We start from the raw sequence: 16,197 nt of genomic DNA on the forward strand, positions 1-16,197 counted from the left end.
CAAAGCTCTTTATAATTGACTAATTTGCGCGTTAATTAATCAGAGCGCATAGAACTTAAACACGGAAGGCAATAACCAGAGCGTACAGCGAAACAGCTCGGGGGTACTCATTGGAGGAATACACCTTTTAAGCTCATTTCTTTGTCAGCTTAAGGTAGGTTGTGAAATTTCTTGACTGTATACCGTCTTTTCCGTGTGAAAAACCGCCATTCCAAATTTGGTACGGCGGGTTTTTTCTTATTATGCTGCAAGTAGAGTCCTTTGTTCCGGTTTACAAGAACAAAACCGCCGTACATATATAGCATTTTAGTTTTAACAGCCGTAAAATTGTTTACTTTACCTGGATTCATTTAAGGCTTCGGTCTTTTAAGCCGTATTATTCGGGGACATTAAATCCGCAGCTGCTCAATGAAAGATGGTGTTCCACGTGTTGTTGTTTCACAATCCACTGACATTTATAACAAAACTCTCCTCCTCTGCAGGTTAGTTAGCCAAGCTCTCGAACAGTGCTACACTGCAAAAGAAACGCTTTCGCTATCATTTTATAGTCAAAAAAGGGGTAAGTCCGAACATGTTGTTTGGAATAGCGTCGGGTCATGGATTTAAAGTGAGCACTCATTTTGGCGTATTCTGAATATAATTAGTACATGAATACTTTAAAATCTCGATATTCCAAATCTTCTTTATGCATTATCACCAATTTAACACGGTGCTTTTTTCTCAAGAGTTTTGTAATGGAGTCCAGAACCAATAATATTAATCTTTACAGTTAGCCGGTTAGCCGAGTTTGTTCTTGTTTTCTAAAGGGTGGACATGACGTTTTCGATCAACATAATAAAATAAACCTGAATATATATAGGAAATCAATGATGTCTCATCGCTCCTTGAGGATCATATAGTATCAACCAACGTACTTCCAGACCTCTAAAATTTATGATGGATGTCTCGCAAACGCGTGATGTTTTTTGTCATTGCTGTTGTTGTTTTTGCGTGTTGGGTTATTGCTGGTCCAATAACACAGCAAACCCTGCTTATTTAACATCCTAGGCTTGGAACTAGGCAATAGCAAAGTTAAAAGAACAAAACCTCACTCGATAATTAGAAATATCTTCTTTTTTAACTAGAAGATAACATGTATTCGCTCCCTTGCACCCACAGCTCAGCATGGAAATACAACTCGCGATATTGCTGTTAGTTATTGAAATAGTTACTGTGTTTGGAAAGCCAGCTGTCCAGGATGAAGGTAAGACTTAAACTGAAAATATAGACCAGTAAAAGGACACAGAAAGCTCAAGGAAATTCTGACTAAATATTTAATGGTGTATGCCACACGATATCAAAATCTCTGTGTTATGCGTTGGTGATCAAAGGTTGCTCTATAATTTTTTTGTGCTTTTCACACTGGGCAGTGAAGCGTTCTTTATTTCTATGAATGTTTCAAGTGGTGAAAAATATCGCCATGATAGCGTTTCGGGAAAAAAAAAGTGATTAATAATACCAATCTCTCAATAAATTACCTAATGCAGAGTAGCTGTACTAAGTGGAAATGATATTATTTACGTACATTATAAAATTGTCCTTCCATTTTCTCTTTCCACATGTACAAACAAAGACATGAAGCTGTTATCATAAAAGGTCTCTAATAAAATGGCCCCATTGTTTTCCTCTATTTTTACACCTGGTAACAGTTTGTAATAAAAGACCAACAACAACAACAAAAAAAAAGCAGAGCAATATTTACTGGGACGATCACAAAATTATTCTTCATTTAGTAATTCAAAGGACGATAAATCTTTTTAAGTTTACTCATTTATCATTATTATTTATCTGGAATGTTCACCTGACTTGAGTTAATTATGTCCTTGCATTGTCATGGATAAGTTAACAAAATTATTACTTATCGTTAGAAGTATCTTGTCCCTTCTCAATTTCATACTGTATATTATTTTTCTTTTAATTAATTTTTAGCTGGAAGCTGTAATGTGGATCCCAGTTACCGATACGAATGCGGATGGCTTGGAGTAGATAAAGAAACCTGTTTGAAGAGAGACTGCTGCTGGGACGACAGTGATCCAAATGCAAAGTTCTGCTTCGTAAGAAAATACAAACGTACGTACTGAAATACTTTTGTTTTATAAGAAATTTAAAGCGACTAAATTGTTGTACTTCTTACCAAGGACATCATGTCTTTAAGAGAGTTTTGTTTGGATTCAAAGAAAACTATGCACCTCCTTTTGTAATCAACACGCACCTAGAGATAAGTGGACCTTGGCAGTATACTAAGATTTTAGTCGGATCACTATTAAAAGCCGGAGTTTGGTCTTATCAAACCTCTATTTTGAACGCAGAGGTTTTCGCGAAGTATCTGTTAAAATACCTATATTTTATTGAGGCAAGAGATTATTTTTTATCTTCATAATCTCTTGCTTGAGGCCCGTATTAGAGAAATATTGGTCCAGTTCTTTTTTGCTGGTATATGGACCGAGTTGCTGGCGAGATCCATAAACCTGCAAAAAAAAAAAATAAAAAAAAAAAAAAGAAACAATATTCCTCAATATCATCGTTCTCCAATAAGGACCAAACAAGCTAGTTCAAAAAAGTATTTACTGTAATGGCTCTTTCTAATCTGTTGATAAATTGATTTGTCCCCACGATCCATTCTCGGCGGTGAACGCGCGCGGTGGCATAGGGTAATCATAATGACGTTGCGCGCGCAAGTGTTATGTTTTGATTGCTTTTTTTGAATTCGTTTTTACACCCAGTCTTCTCAAATTTATTACATGTAAAACGCAATGCTTAAATAGTGTTTCACTATTAACTTTGTTGAAATTTAGGGTTTTAGTCTTGAATTATTAATGCCCAAACAAATGTGTTTTTTACTTTTTTATGGCTTTATTTGTGATTTTCTTGAATTTCCTTCGGTGAAATCGTCCGTCCAAAATTTTCACTGCGCGTCGCATCCTGCGGGATACGAATTTTAAACGTGAAAAAAGTAAGGTTTGTAAGGCAGTTTTCTCGATTTTTGCAAATTTATGTCTTTTGCGCTGTGAAGAAAAGTTTTCCTATAGATTTTCCTGAAAAACGAGCTCCAACTTAAGTAAAATATTTACTACCAGTCTACCAAATTTTACGGAATTTCACCGAAGGAAACGCGAGAAAATCCGCTGTCAGTTTTGCTTTTTGTGCTCATGTTGACGCCTTAAAATATGGAAAAGTACTTACGTTTTCCGTCGAGCGCGCGTAGATTACTCGAGCTTTCATCCTCAGCGCGCGTGCGATCGTAAAACTATATATAGGAAGCCACATTAAGCTAGCATTTATTTACGTTTCTCGCTTCAGTTTTGAGAACACTTCACTGAAATTGTCCTTCAAGCATGAATCAAAGGCAAAAAGAATTCTTCAAAAAAAAAAACTGTGTATTTTGTGTAAAGAATTGCAAAAGCGGTCCATCAAAATTAACTGCTTAAGGAACCAGTCAGAATTCCCTTTTATATCGCGGACCAGTTCAGCCATATAATAAAGTGTATATTAAAAGATATTGAACATTTAAACAACGTGGTTGTCTTTGGAAATTTTGTTTAATATTCGCCGATAACATAACTTGACAATCTTGCAGTTGATAATTAACGTTTACTTCTGTCTCTTTTCGAATTACAGATCTTCCTGACGGACTCTGCCCTGTTGCTCCTTCTGAGCGCAAAGAATGTGGTTATTATGGAATAACAAAGGAGGAATGTTTGGCTAAATCTTGTTGTTGGGACCCGACAGTTCCTAACACTAAGTGGTGCTTTAAACAGCCGGGTGAGTATAGAAGAAAGAAAGGTTTTCCTTTGGATGTCGACAAATGTCGCTTTTACTCATACACAGCAAAACAGATCACAATAAAAATCATATCTAGTAGTTCCCCAGGAGTATATTGTGTCTGGATTTATGGAAAGGATGTTAATGAAATTTTACCCTGATGTATGCTTTTTTTATTGACCATTTCCAAAGAAGACGAAATAAAAATTCAAAGGAATGTCGGCCTGGGCCCTTATCTTCCTTTTCGAGCTAGAATTTAATTTCTTTCTGTTAATGGCTTAGAGTTAAGAGTAGTGAAATCTCATGTAGTGCAAAGGGACGCACTCTTTTCTTAAAACCAGTCATTACGATAAATGGCCTTTTGGGAATACTAAATGGGATAAGAATTTTTTTAAGTACGGACCATATCGGAGAGGAGGAGACTAGTAGCAATTAGTAATAGCAAGAAGGAAAAACTATAAACTTGATGCATGTCTGAAAATATTGCTTTCTTCCCATAAAACAATTGACCAATATTTTATTCATCTAGAGGAAGAGCAACTTGGGTGTTACATTTACCATGGCGTGGCCGGAAAATGCAAGTACGTGTGTGATCCGCCCGAGCGAAAAAACTATGGAATGTTTCAATGCAAGGGACGAATCTGCTGTGTTCAATAGGTGGGTATTCAAAGTGCAATCCTATGGGACTAGCCATAAGCTACATTGATAGGTGTTGCTGCGTAGAATCGTGCCTCCCAGGAGGAACTACCATATCAAAAAAAAAAACCAAAAAAAAACGGGGATACCAGTCGTCTCGATCACTAAGGTGTGTAAATCACGGATTTTGGTTTCACTTTTAGCACTAAATGCAAATAATTTCGGTGGTATAGGTAGCCTGCGAGCAGGCTCCCAGCGAGGACGAAAAAAAATTTCGGCGAGCGCGAAACAGAAGAATTCGGAGAGCAAAGCGATCGGGACGGGGACAGGGGAGCCCGTTTTTGATGTGCCTTTCCGCCCTTGGTGATAAGCCTGTAGCAAATCAGTCATTGAGGTAATTAGACCTGTCAAGAAGCTACATTTTCGGTACTCGCAAACAGTTCTAATCGAGCTAATCAAATAGCCGGGCCGGGCATCATAATATAGAGTGCAAGTAAGAACATGTTCACGGAATATTTCAAACTTAACTTTGTCCCTCCAGAGCCAATACGTAGAGAGCTTAAAACATATTTTGCAATACTGAAATGAGCCTGAAGAAATTATAAGCACCTGATAGAGGTGTCAAACTCTGCGAAGCGACAAGCACATAAACAGCAGAAAGTCCGGAAACCATGCCTTTGACCTCTGAAAAAATTACTATAGCACAGCCAAACGGCTCTACTCCACTAGCTTCTACTTAAAATTCCTCCTCGTAACAGAGCATTAAGTACCCTTCAGAATCACTTGTGAAATAACGAGAGGTCGAGAGACTGAAGCCTAAAAGAGAACGGCAAATGCAATATTGTAACGAACCGTTGGAGTCGTCTAATTTTACAAAGATCTGTCAAATATTCATCTCAAAGATGTCAACAATCAGCGATATCGATTCAACCAATCACATCATGAAACCAGGAGCTGGTATCATAGAACGGCGGCATCAATAGAATGTCTACAGGCTCTCTCGCTTCGTTCGGGCTCACCGGAAGCCTGTTCGCAGGCTAGTGGTATAGGCATTTCTAAGGGTTACACGCCAAGAAATGATCTGGCATTGTTGTCCATCATTGTTTGCATGTTTGAAGATGGTTGTCTTTAGGAACAAAGCTTCCGTCACTTCCAGATCGGTCTCCTTTAAATTAGCTTTGGGGGTTTAACTCCGATTTTATGAAGAACATCCCGTCCTTTTTATATGGTCACTTTATTTACCAAGGAAATAACGGATATTACAAGGAAACTGTTGAATAAATAGCGGTAAGAAAGAAACTGAGCTGGAGTTATATAGACCTTACAATGTTAATTTTTTCATTGTTAACCGACAGTGTACACCGCAGAGGAGCCGACCCGCCTAGCAATGCCATGGGAAGAAGTTACAGAGAGTGGCCTTTAATGTAGTAAAGTACATCGATATAGCGATATGCAAAGCATGGCTGTGAAAATAAAAGAGTTACCTTGAACTGAATCCTATCCGTTTCAGTTATACTCAATGGGACGTTTTAAACAGTACACTCCTGTTGTTGGTTGTTTTATTTGATGATTAACATCCCCAGTTTCAGATCAAATAATTACATTGCACCTCCTTATTGCACCCATCAAAACAGGTTGCCTCAGTTTTTCTTTGCGCTCAGCTCGCCTCTCCACCAAACCACCAAGAATAAAGTCCAAACGCTATCTTACAAATTACAGCAAGTTGTTGCTCTCTGAGGACGCATATTCAACAATAAGAGTGTTTCCCACAGATTTTCAAGTGTGTCTTTTCTGTTTTCTGAAATCGGCAGAAAAATAAGAATATTCAGCCTCGGCCAGAAAAACAATATTCTTATAAAAAAAAAAACGAGCGTTAGTAGCGGTTAGTGGGGAAAAGAGATCGCAATAGTGTATGCATATGTTTATAGCTCAGCTTTTCTATAACCTTTCCATGTTCAGTTTCACGTGCCCAGTAGCCTTCGAAGTCATGAGTTCTACTTCTTCGACATCTACTACATCAATGAGGGCTACGTCGATCCTCCCCAATATGCTTGTTGATTTCTCTGTTTCCCAAGTAAACAGATTGCGAAAGAGTGTTTCATTATCCAAATGGTTAATTCAGTATTTCCTCGATGAATATAATTTAACGCCACAGATCGAAGAGTTGACGCTGCGAGATCCAGAAAATATTCAGGTATGTGTGACTCGAGTTTCCAGAGAGCTTTCTCAAAACTCGCTTTTACATCATTCGCGGACACATGCCTAGGAAGGCAAAATTCAAACCTCCACTTTGCACAAGCTTTTGGAAAAAGTTGAGCTCGTAAAAAGAGATATTAATGAGAATTTTACCACCTTAAAAAAGTGCAGACTGTCTCACTTATGAAATGTTTTTATTATTATTATTATTATCATCATCATCATCATCATCATTATTATTATTATTATTATTATTATTGTTATTATTATTATGAGTCCTTGAAGTCTTGCCGCTTTTAACTTATGGTGCCGAGTTCAATCCGAGAGCCTAGGGCAGTCATAAGTCTGCTGGATTACTTGATGGATAGAGTCCTCCTAGGTATGTGAGCAGTTCCAAGGAGGACGGTCTTCTGTAGCTCTGTTATTCTAATATTGCCTGGGATCTTGCCGATGTAGTTTTCTGTTCCCTTCTTGACAAGCCCGAAAGCTCCAATGATCACTGGGACAGTTGTTGTTTTCATTCCCCACGTTTTCTCGATTTCAATCTCAAGATCTTTGTACTTTGTGAGTTTTTCCATTGTTTTCAAGGAGGTGTTCCTTTCTGTGGGGATAGACATATCGATAAGCAGACAGGTTCTTTCCTTCTTGTCTTTCACCACTATGTCTGGTCTGTTTCCTTTTATCTCTTTGTCGGTTTGGATTGGCATGTCCCAAAGTATAGTCGCTGTTTGGTTTTCTGTCACAGTAGCTGGTTCATGTTCGTGAGTGTTGTTCTTGTACTTTGATGTTATAGTGTTTACATATTGTCCAGTGTAGATATGCTGCAGCTTTATTGTGTCTTTGTATGTACTCTGTCTTGGCAAGTTCAGGGCATCCGGAGACAAGATGGTCAACTGTTTCTTGAAATTGCCCACAGATTCTGCACATTGGGTCGGTGCCATCTTTCAGGATCTTGTTTCGGTAATAGTTGGTCTTAATGCATTGATCTTGGGCAGCAATAATGAAACCTTCTGTTTCTGATTTGAGGCCAGGTGTACTCAGCCAATTGTGGGTTTTGTCTTGGTCTACATCCTTCTCTTTTGTTCTTTTTGGGTACTGACCATGCAAAGGCTTTTCTTCCCATTTGCTCTTGAGTTGTTCTAAAGTTTGGTGTTTGGCTTTCAGCTTGACCCTTCGAGCATAGGTCGTGGCTGGCTCATTCTCTGCCACTTCAGCTTCTGGTAAGGTGAGTTCTCGTCCGTATTTTGCAGCTTGATGGAGTATGGACATTGTTTTCTTGCCGCGGTCGTGATCCCTCGCAATTTTGAGGAGGTAATCATCTTTGTTGTTGAGATATGTATTTAGGCCAACTGTATTTGTTTTGTAGGTAATTTTAATTATTATTATTATTATTATTATTATTGTTATTAATGAACTGAGACCAAGTCTCAATGTACAGTCAGACTCAATTCGTGCAAAAGTGTTTAATCACTTTTAATTATTCTTGCATGCATTTTTTATTGTTCTTGACACCTTTTTTTACATTTTCATACTTTACATACTTTTACTTCTTTGTTCTATATTTATACTTATGCAAAAATTTTTTATCTTCACTTTTAAGCTTGACCGAAGTTCAGTCGAAACGTCGCGCGCTTTTACCGTTAGTTTATGCTTGGTTTTGCTCCAAGAAATACGTATATTTTTACCGTCAAATGTTTTTTTTGACATGCGATGTTGCTAAATTGCACTCATTTTTGCCCTGGAATGCAATATTTTATATTTCATCTAGATTTTCGACTAGTTTCTATCGTCTAATGAGCAATATTTTACTTAAGCGCATCGGCATAAGCCAAAATTCTTTCCTGCCTCCTCTTCCTTTCCTTTTTTTCTCTCAGTCTTTCTTTTCTCGCTATCTTCTACTCTTTATTTCCTTTCTATCAGTTGCAAAAGTCTTGGTACTGACCATTCTAAAGACCTGCAAATAAGACATTGATCAATTCAGTAGCTCTGTCAGCATTTCGTCAGTTTTCAAACTGGACACACGTACGGGAAGCTCTGTCTCTCCTGAGTTAGTTGTTTATCAGCACAATCTGCTGACGTAGGAATTGATGACGTCAAAATAAGTTCTCTGTCTACCCCTCCAACTGTTGTCTGGGGACAACACTGGGCGCGAAAGGGTTAAGACTGCTCTGTCTAAAGACAAATTAAACAGTGCCATCACTTTAATAATTAGGCAAGTACGGTTATTTATTATGCAGAATTTCTCTAGATCTCTCTCCTTGTATACGGCGGCTGCGCCCGCAAAACGACACGATAAAAGTCTTTTTCTTCGCAGCTAACACAAATAAAGGCAATGTTCATGTCAGTTTGGCCTCATATAATAGTTAACTTGAGAATTGTGGGTTTAATTTTGATGAGGAACTGCATATTTTGTTCAGAATAACACAAATATTATCCTACCTGACGACACTAGACGAACTACTTCAACCGCGATGTGTGCTCCGGTACAAATTGTGTCCCCATACATGACATGTGTACCATCACCGGGAGACCCTGCCGCTGACTGCAGAGCCAAAGAAACTGGGCTCGAAATTGGCGGGTCTGCCCCAGACGAGAGGTTGTACACGGTTAGCGTTTTATTGACTATTTTGCCACAATTCAGGTAGGAAAATGTGTTTAGCAACCTGTTCAACATATTTTTAGTAATCTTGATTTATTTTAAGTCCGATTTTGGCTCAGTGGACTCCTATTTGCGATGAGCACGACGTGGTTTATCTACACTGTGTAATCAAACTATAAACAAAATCTCATTATTGTTAAATGTAATTGAATGAAAAGTGAAGAAATTACCCACACGGCCGTGTTTGCGATTTTTGAGCGGAGCCTGGAAAAAATTCAGGGCGCAAAATTGGCACTTATTGTCTTAGTGATAGATGTTCCCGAGCCGAAGCCTAGGAGAACATCAGTGAAACTTTATGATTGATAACAACCAATTATAAACTATAGTACTTAATCTATATAGCCAATCAATTGATGCTGGAAATCAATGACAAATGACAAATAAAATTTTGTGACTTACAATCTCAAGTTCCATCCACTGTCTTTGTTTTGTGCTGATTGTCATGGATTGTCATTAATTTTCATTTAGATTGAGGCTTGTTACATCAAGTACCTCATTAATTCTTTCTTGTGCTTTAAAGTGCCTTAATTGCAGTCATGCATACATTGGCACCAATAACCGACTGACTAATTAATTCACTTATGGCAATTTGACTGCATTCGTTCCTTCAAGATTCCATTCAGAATTACAATCTACATGTAACTATTAATGATTGGTCATTGATTGACCAATGTGGACCAATATGAATGTGTATTTAATGATTTAGCAATCATTGATTGATTGATTGATTGATTCAGATGGTTGAGTGTCATTCTATTGGACAGGACGGGAGTGTTTGAGATGATCCCAACTGGAAATAAGTCTGTTGTCGTACAGCTGGAGTGACATGATTTCCTCTATTAAAAATTTAAACACTGTGCAATGAGATATTGAGATATATAGTTATTGAGATTTCTTTTCTGTTTGTCAAATTGAATTAATTGTGCATACATTTTTATTTCATTTATTTTTTGGGATTATGAAGTAAACAGTAAATCAAGACTCTCAAATCTTAAATTTGGTCGACAATGTTGAACTGCTTGGGGGTCACTTGTTGTTCGTTGTTGTTGTGCTCGAGAAGCAAATAGAACAAAACTTTTTATAGACTGATGGTCTTAAAATATGATGCGAGAGTAATGAACAAAGAGAAAAAAAGATGATTTATAGATCAGTAATGATCACTAGTTAACAATTAGACTGCAAGGGCTACGGGTCAATAGCCCACGAGGCGAAGCTGAATGGACTATTGACCCGTGGCCCTTGAGGGCAAAGGGTCTAATTGTTTTAGTATCACGCAACTAGTCAGACAGAGTAGGCAATAATAAAGTTAGCAAATGCAAGTTGAAGAAATATTTATTTGGGAATAAAACGAAAGAAAGCATCACGCTTGATTGTGCCTATTTAGCCAATTAAAATCCAGGATTTGCATTAGTCCACTAGTTGGGTGATACTAATAATAATTATTACCATTTATGATAATAATATGCTTGTGAAACACATTCCAGGTGAACTTAGATTGCTTCAAACCAAAATGTACGCAAATTATTACAATTTGTCTCTATTAACCAGACTGAGTATACAAAAATCCAATTGCCAATCTCTGCTCCCACACTTAGTTATCATCAATAGCTCAGATCATAACAAGTCATCAGGAGCGTAGTATTAAAATATACCTGACATTTGTTGCTATGGAACCTACCAATGGATATCTTGTCGATAATTTCATTCATTATTCAGAGCCTGATGTATTCTCAGTTGCTCTTGTGTCCTGAAAGAAAGCTGGTGAGAGTTGAGAAAAATTGGATGAAACTTTGAGGGATGTAGAGGGGATTGTGTGAAGGAGGAAGAGGATAAAGTGAGAATCATCCTTCATGCTTGTGCTTATGGCACTTCCTTGTCAATGTTTGATCTAAGGGACAATTGGAGATGGGTCAGATTGACAAGTTAGGCCACTTTATGTTGTATTTCAGCCTGAGATAACTCTTCATCAGTTAGCATAGCTCTCAACAGTACTTCAAAGTAGCAGCTCTTTCACAAAGAGTTATAGACAGGCAGGGTTTCAATAAGGGATGGGCACTGGGCAAATTGACCTACTATATGCAGACAACGTTTTGCCTGCCTGCCTGCCTAGTTTGACCATCTAGAGGAAATTTTTTTTTTTTGTAAAAAGCAGTTGAATTCAAAAAGTTTTGCCTGCCTGTGAAAACCAGTTACCCTCCTGCTGAAAATGTTAATGACACCCCTGGAAGGACAGGATGTCAGAATCATAGGCCTTGATTGGCAGCCTTTTTTTCTTTTTCTTTTTTATGTTTTTACTTAATATATTTATTGATTGATTGATTGATTGATTTGTTTGTTTGTTTGTTTGTTTGTTTGTTTGTTTATTTGCAGTGGTAGTCCTTTGTGTTATTAGGTAAACGTAAAATAGTTGGTTAGTTTTTGTGTTGTCTACTGAACAGAACCATGTTTTGGTGAGACGGTGCCATTAGTGGTTAGGACGCTGTACTCCGGATCGAGGGATCTGGGATCAAACCCTAGCCTCTGCCATTGTGTTGTGTTTTTGGGGAAGACACTGTGCCTCTCTCCCTCTAGGTGTATAAATGGATACTGCCAAATTTAATGCTGGAAGGTGGGGGGGGGGGGGGGGGGGAGGATGAATTCTGTGATGGACTAGGATCCCATTCAGGGGTGGGAGGAGAAATGCCCCTAGCCACTTTATACCACAGAAACAGGATAAGCTCTGGTGGTATAGGCAACTGGCCTCTGACAGACTTAGTTTTTTTACTGGCACATGTAGAAACTAGCAGTTTTGATAATGTATTGCCCATAATTTGTACATGTTTAGAGGTTGATTTTTATTTAATTTTCTTTGTTGTTTTTCTTCAAAGGTTTTGCAAAGCTGCATTGCTTGGAGATGTGACCTTTCAGTAAAAGTGTTTGTAGTTAAGCTAGGAAGCTGGAAGAACCCTTGAATCCCATAGTTTTAGAATCAGCCATCATGGCAAGTGGTGGAGATCAAAAACACTGCTCAAATACAACACCACAAGTTCAGGAGACGCCGTTTAAATGTGAACAGTGTCACAAGTGTTATAGTTCTAAAGGTAGTCTTCACAAACATACAAAAATACACACAGGAGAAAAACCTTATACATGTGTTCAATGTGGCAAGTCATTCAGAGCGATGGCAACGCTCAAGCGACATAACTTAGTGCACACTGGAGAGAAACCTTTCGCATGCAACCAGTGTGATCGGAGATTTACTCTGTCGTGGGATCTAGAGAACCATAAAAGAACACATACAGGAGCGAGGCCTTTCAAGTGCACTACCTGTGATAAATATTTTCGTTATTCCAGGACTCTTCACACGCATAAAAGAACACATTCAGCAGACAGGCCTTTCAAATGTAAACAGTGTGGCAAGGCCTTCAGGCAATCAGGAGTTCTTCACAACCACGAAAAGATACATTCTGGGGAGAAGCCTTTTGCCTGTGACCAATGTAGCAAGAGGTATAGACAGCAGCAGTCCCTGCATGTTCATAAGAAAGTGATACATGAAGGGGAAAGAGCTTTTTCATGCAGCCAGTGTAACAAGCGTTTTGGACAGAAGAAACATCTTCAGAATCATGAACGAACGCATACAGGAGAGAAGCCATTTGCATGTCCCCAATGCAGCAGGTGTTTTGCTCAGAAATATCAACTTGTGCGGCATGGTGCAACACACATGGGAGACGAGCTGGTGACGAAAGAAGGAAACAAGAAAATTTGTGGAGCATCTGAATTCAAGAGTTATTTGGAAAGTGGTTGCATATCGATTATTAAGTCAGATGACATAAACGTGACAGAAACATCCACATGAATTGATCTTCAAGTATCAAGCTTACGGGTCCACAGACACAATGAATACAAACAGAAGGTTGTTACGCCTTTTTTTCCCTATCCCTTTTGTGAGAGCTACGTCCTTGTTGTGTTAAACTGTGGGGTGATTCATCATAAACCAGAAATTCCAGCTGGAAAAAAAAATTGAGGTATTTTAGTGGATTTTCTCACATTGTATATATCTCAAAGGTTTCAGTTTAATTATAAGAGAGAGTTTTTGTTCGTACATGTACATGTAGCTGCCTACATGTTGTTTCCCAGATTGTTCGAGCTAGTTACATTTCATTCGTGACATGACAAGCGGATTATTTCAGTGAGAGATTGTTACTCCAGCCACGTAATACATTGAGTAAAATGCGGACTATGTAGCGTGGTAATGTAATCGCGTGACTGACATACAAATCACCGTGAAAGCTTTTATAGGGCTTTTGAGGCAAGGAAGATTAAACAGATGTTGACTGTGGACATCCTGATCAAAGAATTGTTGGTAAAGGTGTTTGTAAATGTCGTATTTTGTCTTGCTATGATTTTGGAGAACATAAAAGGAGCAAATTTTCCATTTTATTACTATTATTGTTATTGGAAATTTTAATGTTATTGTTCCACAAAACATCCTAATGGGGAGGTTCAATATTTTAAAGTATGTATGTATGTATGTATGTATGTATGTATGTACGTACGTACGTACGTACATACGTATGTATGATTTGTCAGATGAATTTCACTAACCAAGGCTTGTTTAAGTTGATGGACGAAGGACTGAAAACCGAAATCTCACCAGGATGTTGATTTCGATGGTCATTTAGTCTGACACTTTGGTGCGCTAACCTGTTGCTCCTAGAGCAAGTTATTAACTGAAAGCCATAAAGAGTTAAGCCAGCGCTCCGATTGTGTAGTGAGCTAGTGAATGTATCCTGAATCAAATTTCCCGGGTTCGTCTCCCGGTGTCCTCATACACGTATGAAAGGAACTCAGTCACGGCTTTTTAGTTGTACAAAATTACCGTTAAATTGAAGGAAACCTGAAAAGGGTAGTTTACTAAGATAGAAAAACACCAAAGAGCTATATAATAATAAACAATAAAGGAACAAGGATGGTTATGGATGGTTAAGGATGGAGAAGATTAACACGGATTGCAAACGCACAAACCGTGACGTATCTGCTTTAACATTTCTTCCTTAGGCCCTCTACTCCGGAATGAGTGGCCCGGGTTCGAATAGAAATACTTCATGCTTTATGCCACATGGCTCGTATGCAGACTTTACCGTTACTTTACCATAAAGACTTAAATGATATATATTGGTTGTGAGGTTTTAGCGGGTAGAAACTATTAATTAAGTCGTCTAAGTCCGCTTTGTGGGTCAAAATTACAATATATACAAGGCTGTTATCTACAGGTCTGACTGCAGCAAGAAAAGTTTGTTCTTCCCTTTATTTCTTCTTTGCTTTGTTTTGAATTAATCGACCACTCTCGCTCTCAAAGGCCAAGATCCTTTTGGTAGCAACAAGAGTTAAATCAGAAGGGTTAGCACTAAGACACAGCACCGGGTAGCTCTCTCCCTACATATGTTCAAACACCATTGAACTTGAATGCATGCGCACGATCAAACTGGAACCAGGATTTTCTGTTTTCTTCCAGAGTGGGGTGTTTGGTCACAGCTAAAAACGCGTGAGCCATTGGTTTCACTGAAATCTCAATCACTGGGCATGGTCAAACTCACTTTCACCCCGGGCTGAAAGTAATTCATTTCGTTTGCATGGGCTTTGTCACTTCATTTAACCGGACTGATTCGGCGTCTGATGATTACTTTCTGCAGCCTGGTTTCTGTGCACTGTTTGTTTTACGTTTAATTGATACCGTAAAACCTGGAATTAGCGCCCGGGGCGTTTATTTCGATTTTAGAAGAAGAAGGGGCTTATTTAATTTTTCCCAAATAGTGGTCAGATATGATCGGGTTTTTTTTGAAATATATAAATATTTCAGTCCCTCAGAAATCTCAGAAGGATCCTGTCTCTCTTGAAATAACTACGTGGTATAACCCCTTTAGCCCGTCTAGACCTGATGCACAAGGTTGGTTGGACTTTGGTCCATGAATCTGCAGATCTTATCTTCACTACCACCCGTTGTGACGGTCAATATGCAGTACTTGAATGAGTCGATAATCACTTGCTTGTGATTGAACACGACCAAAACTATACATCCTTTGCTGTGTCAGCACTCTTCCATAAACCAGGGGGAGGGGAAGGGGGGGGGGGCTTATTCAAAGGGAGGCGCTTATTTTAAATTCTGGCCGCTAGAAGGGGCGCTTATTCGCGGGTGTGGGGGCGCTTATTTGAGGATTTACAGTATGTGTGTTTCGTGCACAATTCAGTTGCATTAATATGTTCCGCTCTCTGGTCGTTTGTGTTTGTTTAGTGTCTCGGACATTGTTGCGTTAGTGTCTCGCGCACTCTCTCTTTGCTATACAACAGCGTCTCGCGCACTCAGTCTGCTGTTACAATTAGCAGTTGGCAGAGCATAATTAACAGAATTCTTGCAGAAGATAAGCTGAACTGACTTGAATGACCAAGAGAATTCCCTACCTTGGCTTAGGTTTAGGTGTTTAAAGAGGTTGCTTTGCATTAGTTTATATTAGGAAAATAACAATACGAAACAAAATCCTCTCTTAAAAATAACATTTAACAAAACTAGTACATTAAGCAGCCTCTTAACCCATTGACTCCCGTGCCACCCGTATTCGTCCGTGACGAGCTTTGGCCTTTGCTCCACTTCTGACCTTATCACCCTTGACCAAAATTTGCATCACTTATACTCAAGTTCTACAGGAGGAGAAGATCTTTTCAATGATACTCAGATCAGAGTGATTGACTCAGTTGAACGTGAAATATGCACAAAAATGCTTAGAAATTTGAGCAAAAAACTCAGAGCAAAATTTCCCTCAACTACACTTGGCTACCCCTTGGTAAGAATTTCCCGTCTCGAGTATGCTTTCTCGGGAATTCTTGAACTGGAACCAAGCCCAGTAGAAGGTCAACAACTGCAGCAAAAA

At 38.7% G+C, this 16,197-nt stretch overlaps 2 protein-coding genes across 2 annotated transcripts; both read left to right on the top strand.

Moving 5' to 3' along the window:
* Window positions 1-638: 638 nt before the first annotated feature.
* LOC145483006 (uncharacterized) lies at window positions 639-4,665 on the top strand. The gene is made up of 4 exons (XM_081461628.1): window positions 639-1,243; window positions 1,969-2,109; window positions 3,658-3,801; window positions 4,331-4,665. The coding sequence occupies exons 1-4, from the start codon at window positions 1,165-1,167 to the stop codon at window positions 4,456-4,458; spliced, it is 492 nt and encodes a 163-aa protein (XP_081317754.1). The 5' UTR covers window positions 639-1,164; the 3' UTR covers window positions 4,459-4,665.
* Window positions 4,666-8,924: 4,259 nt separating this feature from the next.
* Window positions 8,925-14,876, top strand: LOC145481109 (uncharacterized). The gene is made up of 2 exons (XM_081459502.1): window positions 8,925-9,274; window positions 12,160-14,876. Exon 2 carries the CDS (start codon window positions 12,270-12,272, stop codon window positions 13,125-13,127), a length of 858 nt encoding a protein of 285 aa, XP_081315628.1. The 5' UTR covers window positions 8,925-9,274; window positions 12,160-12,269; the 3' UTR covers window positions 13,128-14,876.
* Window positions 14,877-16,197: the final 1,321 nt, after the last annotated feature.

Source organism: Orbicella franksi, chromosome 3, assembly GCF_964199315.1.
Source record: "Orbicella franksi chromosome 3, jaOrbFran1.1, whole genome shotgun sequence".
NCBI lineage: Eukaryota > Metazoa > Cnidaria > Anthozoa > Scleractinia > Merulinidae > Orbicella > Orbicella franksi.

What these genes read in the sequence shown, in the direction of transcription:
- LOC145483006 (XM_081461628.1), top strand. Translation starts at nt 1,165, where the DNA reads ATGGAAATACAACTCGCGATATTGCTGTTAGTTATTGAAATAGTTACT. An exon ending in GCCAGCTGTCCAGGATGAAG is followed by an intron (nt 1,244 to 1,968) that starts GTAAGACTTAAA and finishes ATTAATTTTTAG; the next exon opens with CTGGAAGCTGTAATGTGGAT. An exon ending in CTTCGTAAGAAAATACAAAC is followed by an intron (nt 2,110 to 3,657) that starts GTACGTACTGAA and finishes TTCGAATTACAG; the next exon opens with ATCTTCCTGACGGACTCTGC.
- LOC145481109 (XM_081459502.1), top strand. Translation starts at nt 12,270, where the DNA reads ATGGCAAGTGGTGGAGATCAAAAACACTGCTCAAATACAACACCACAA.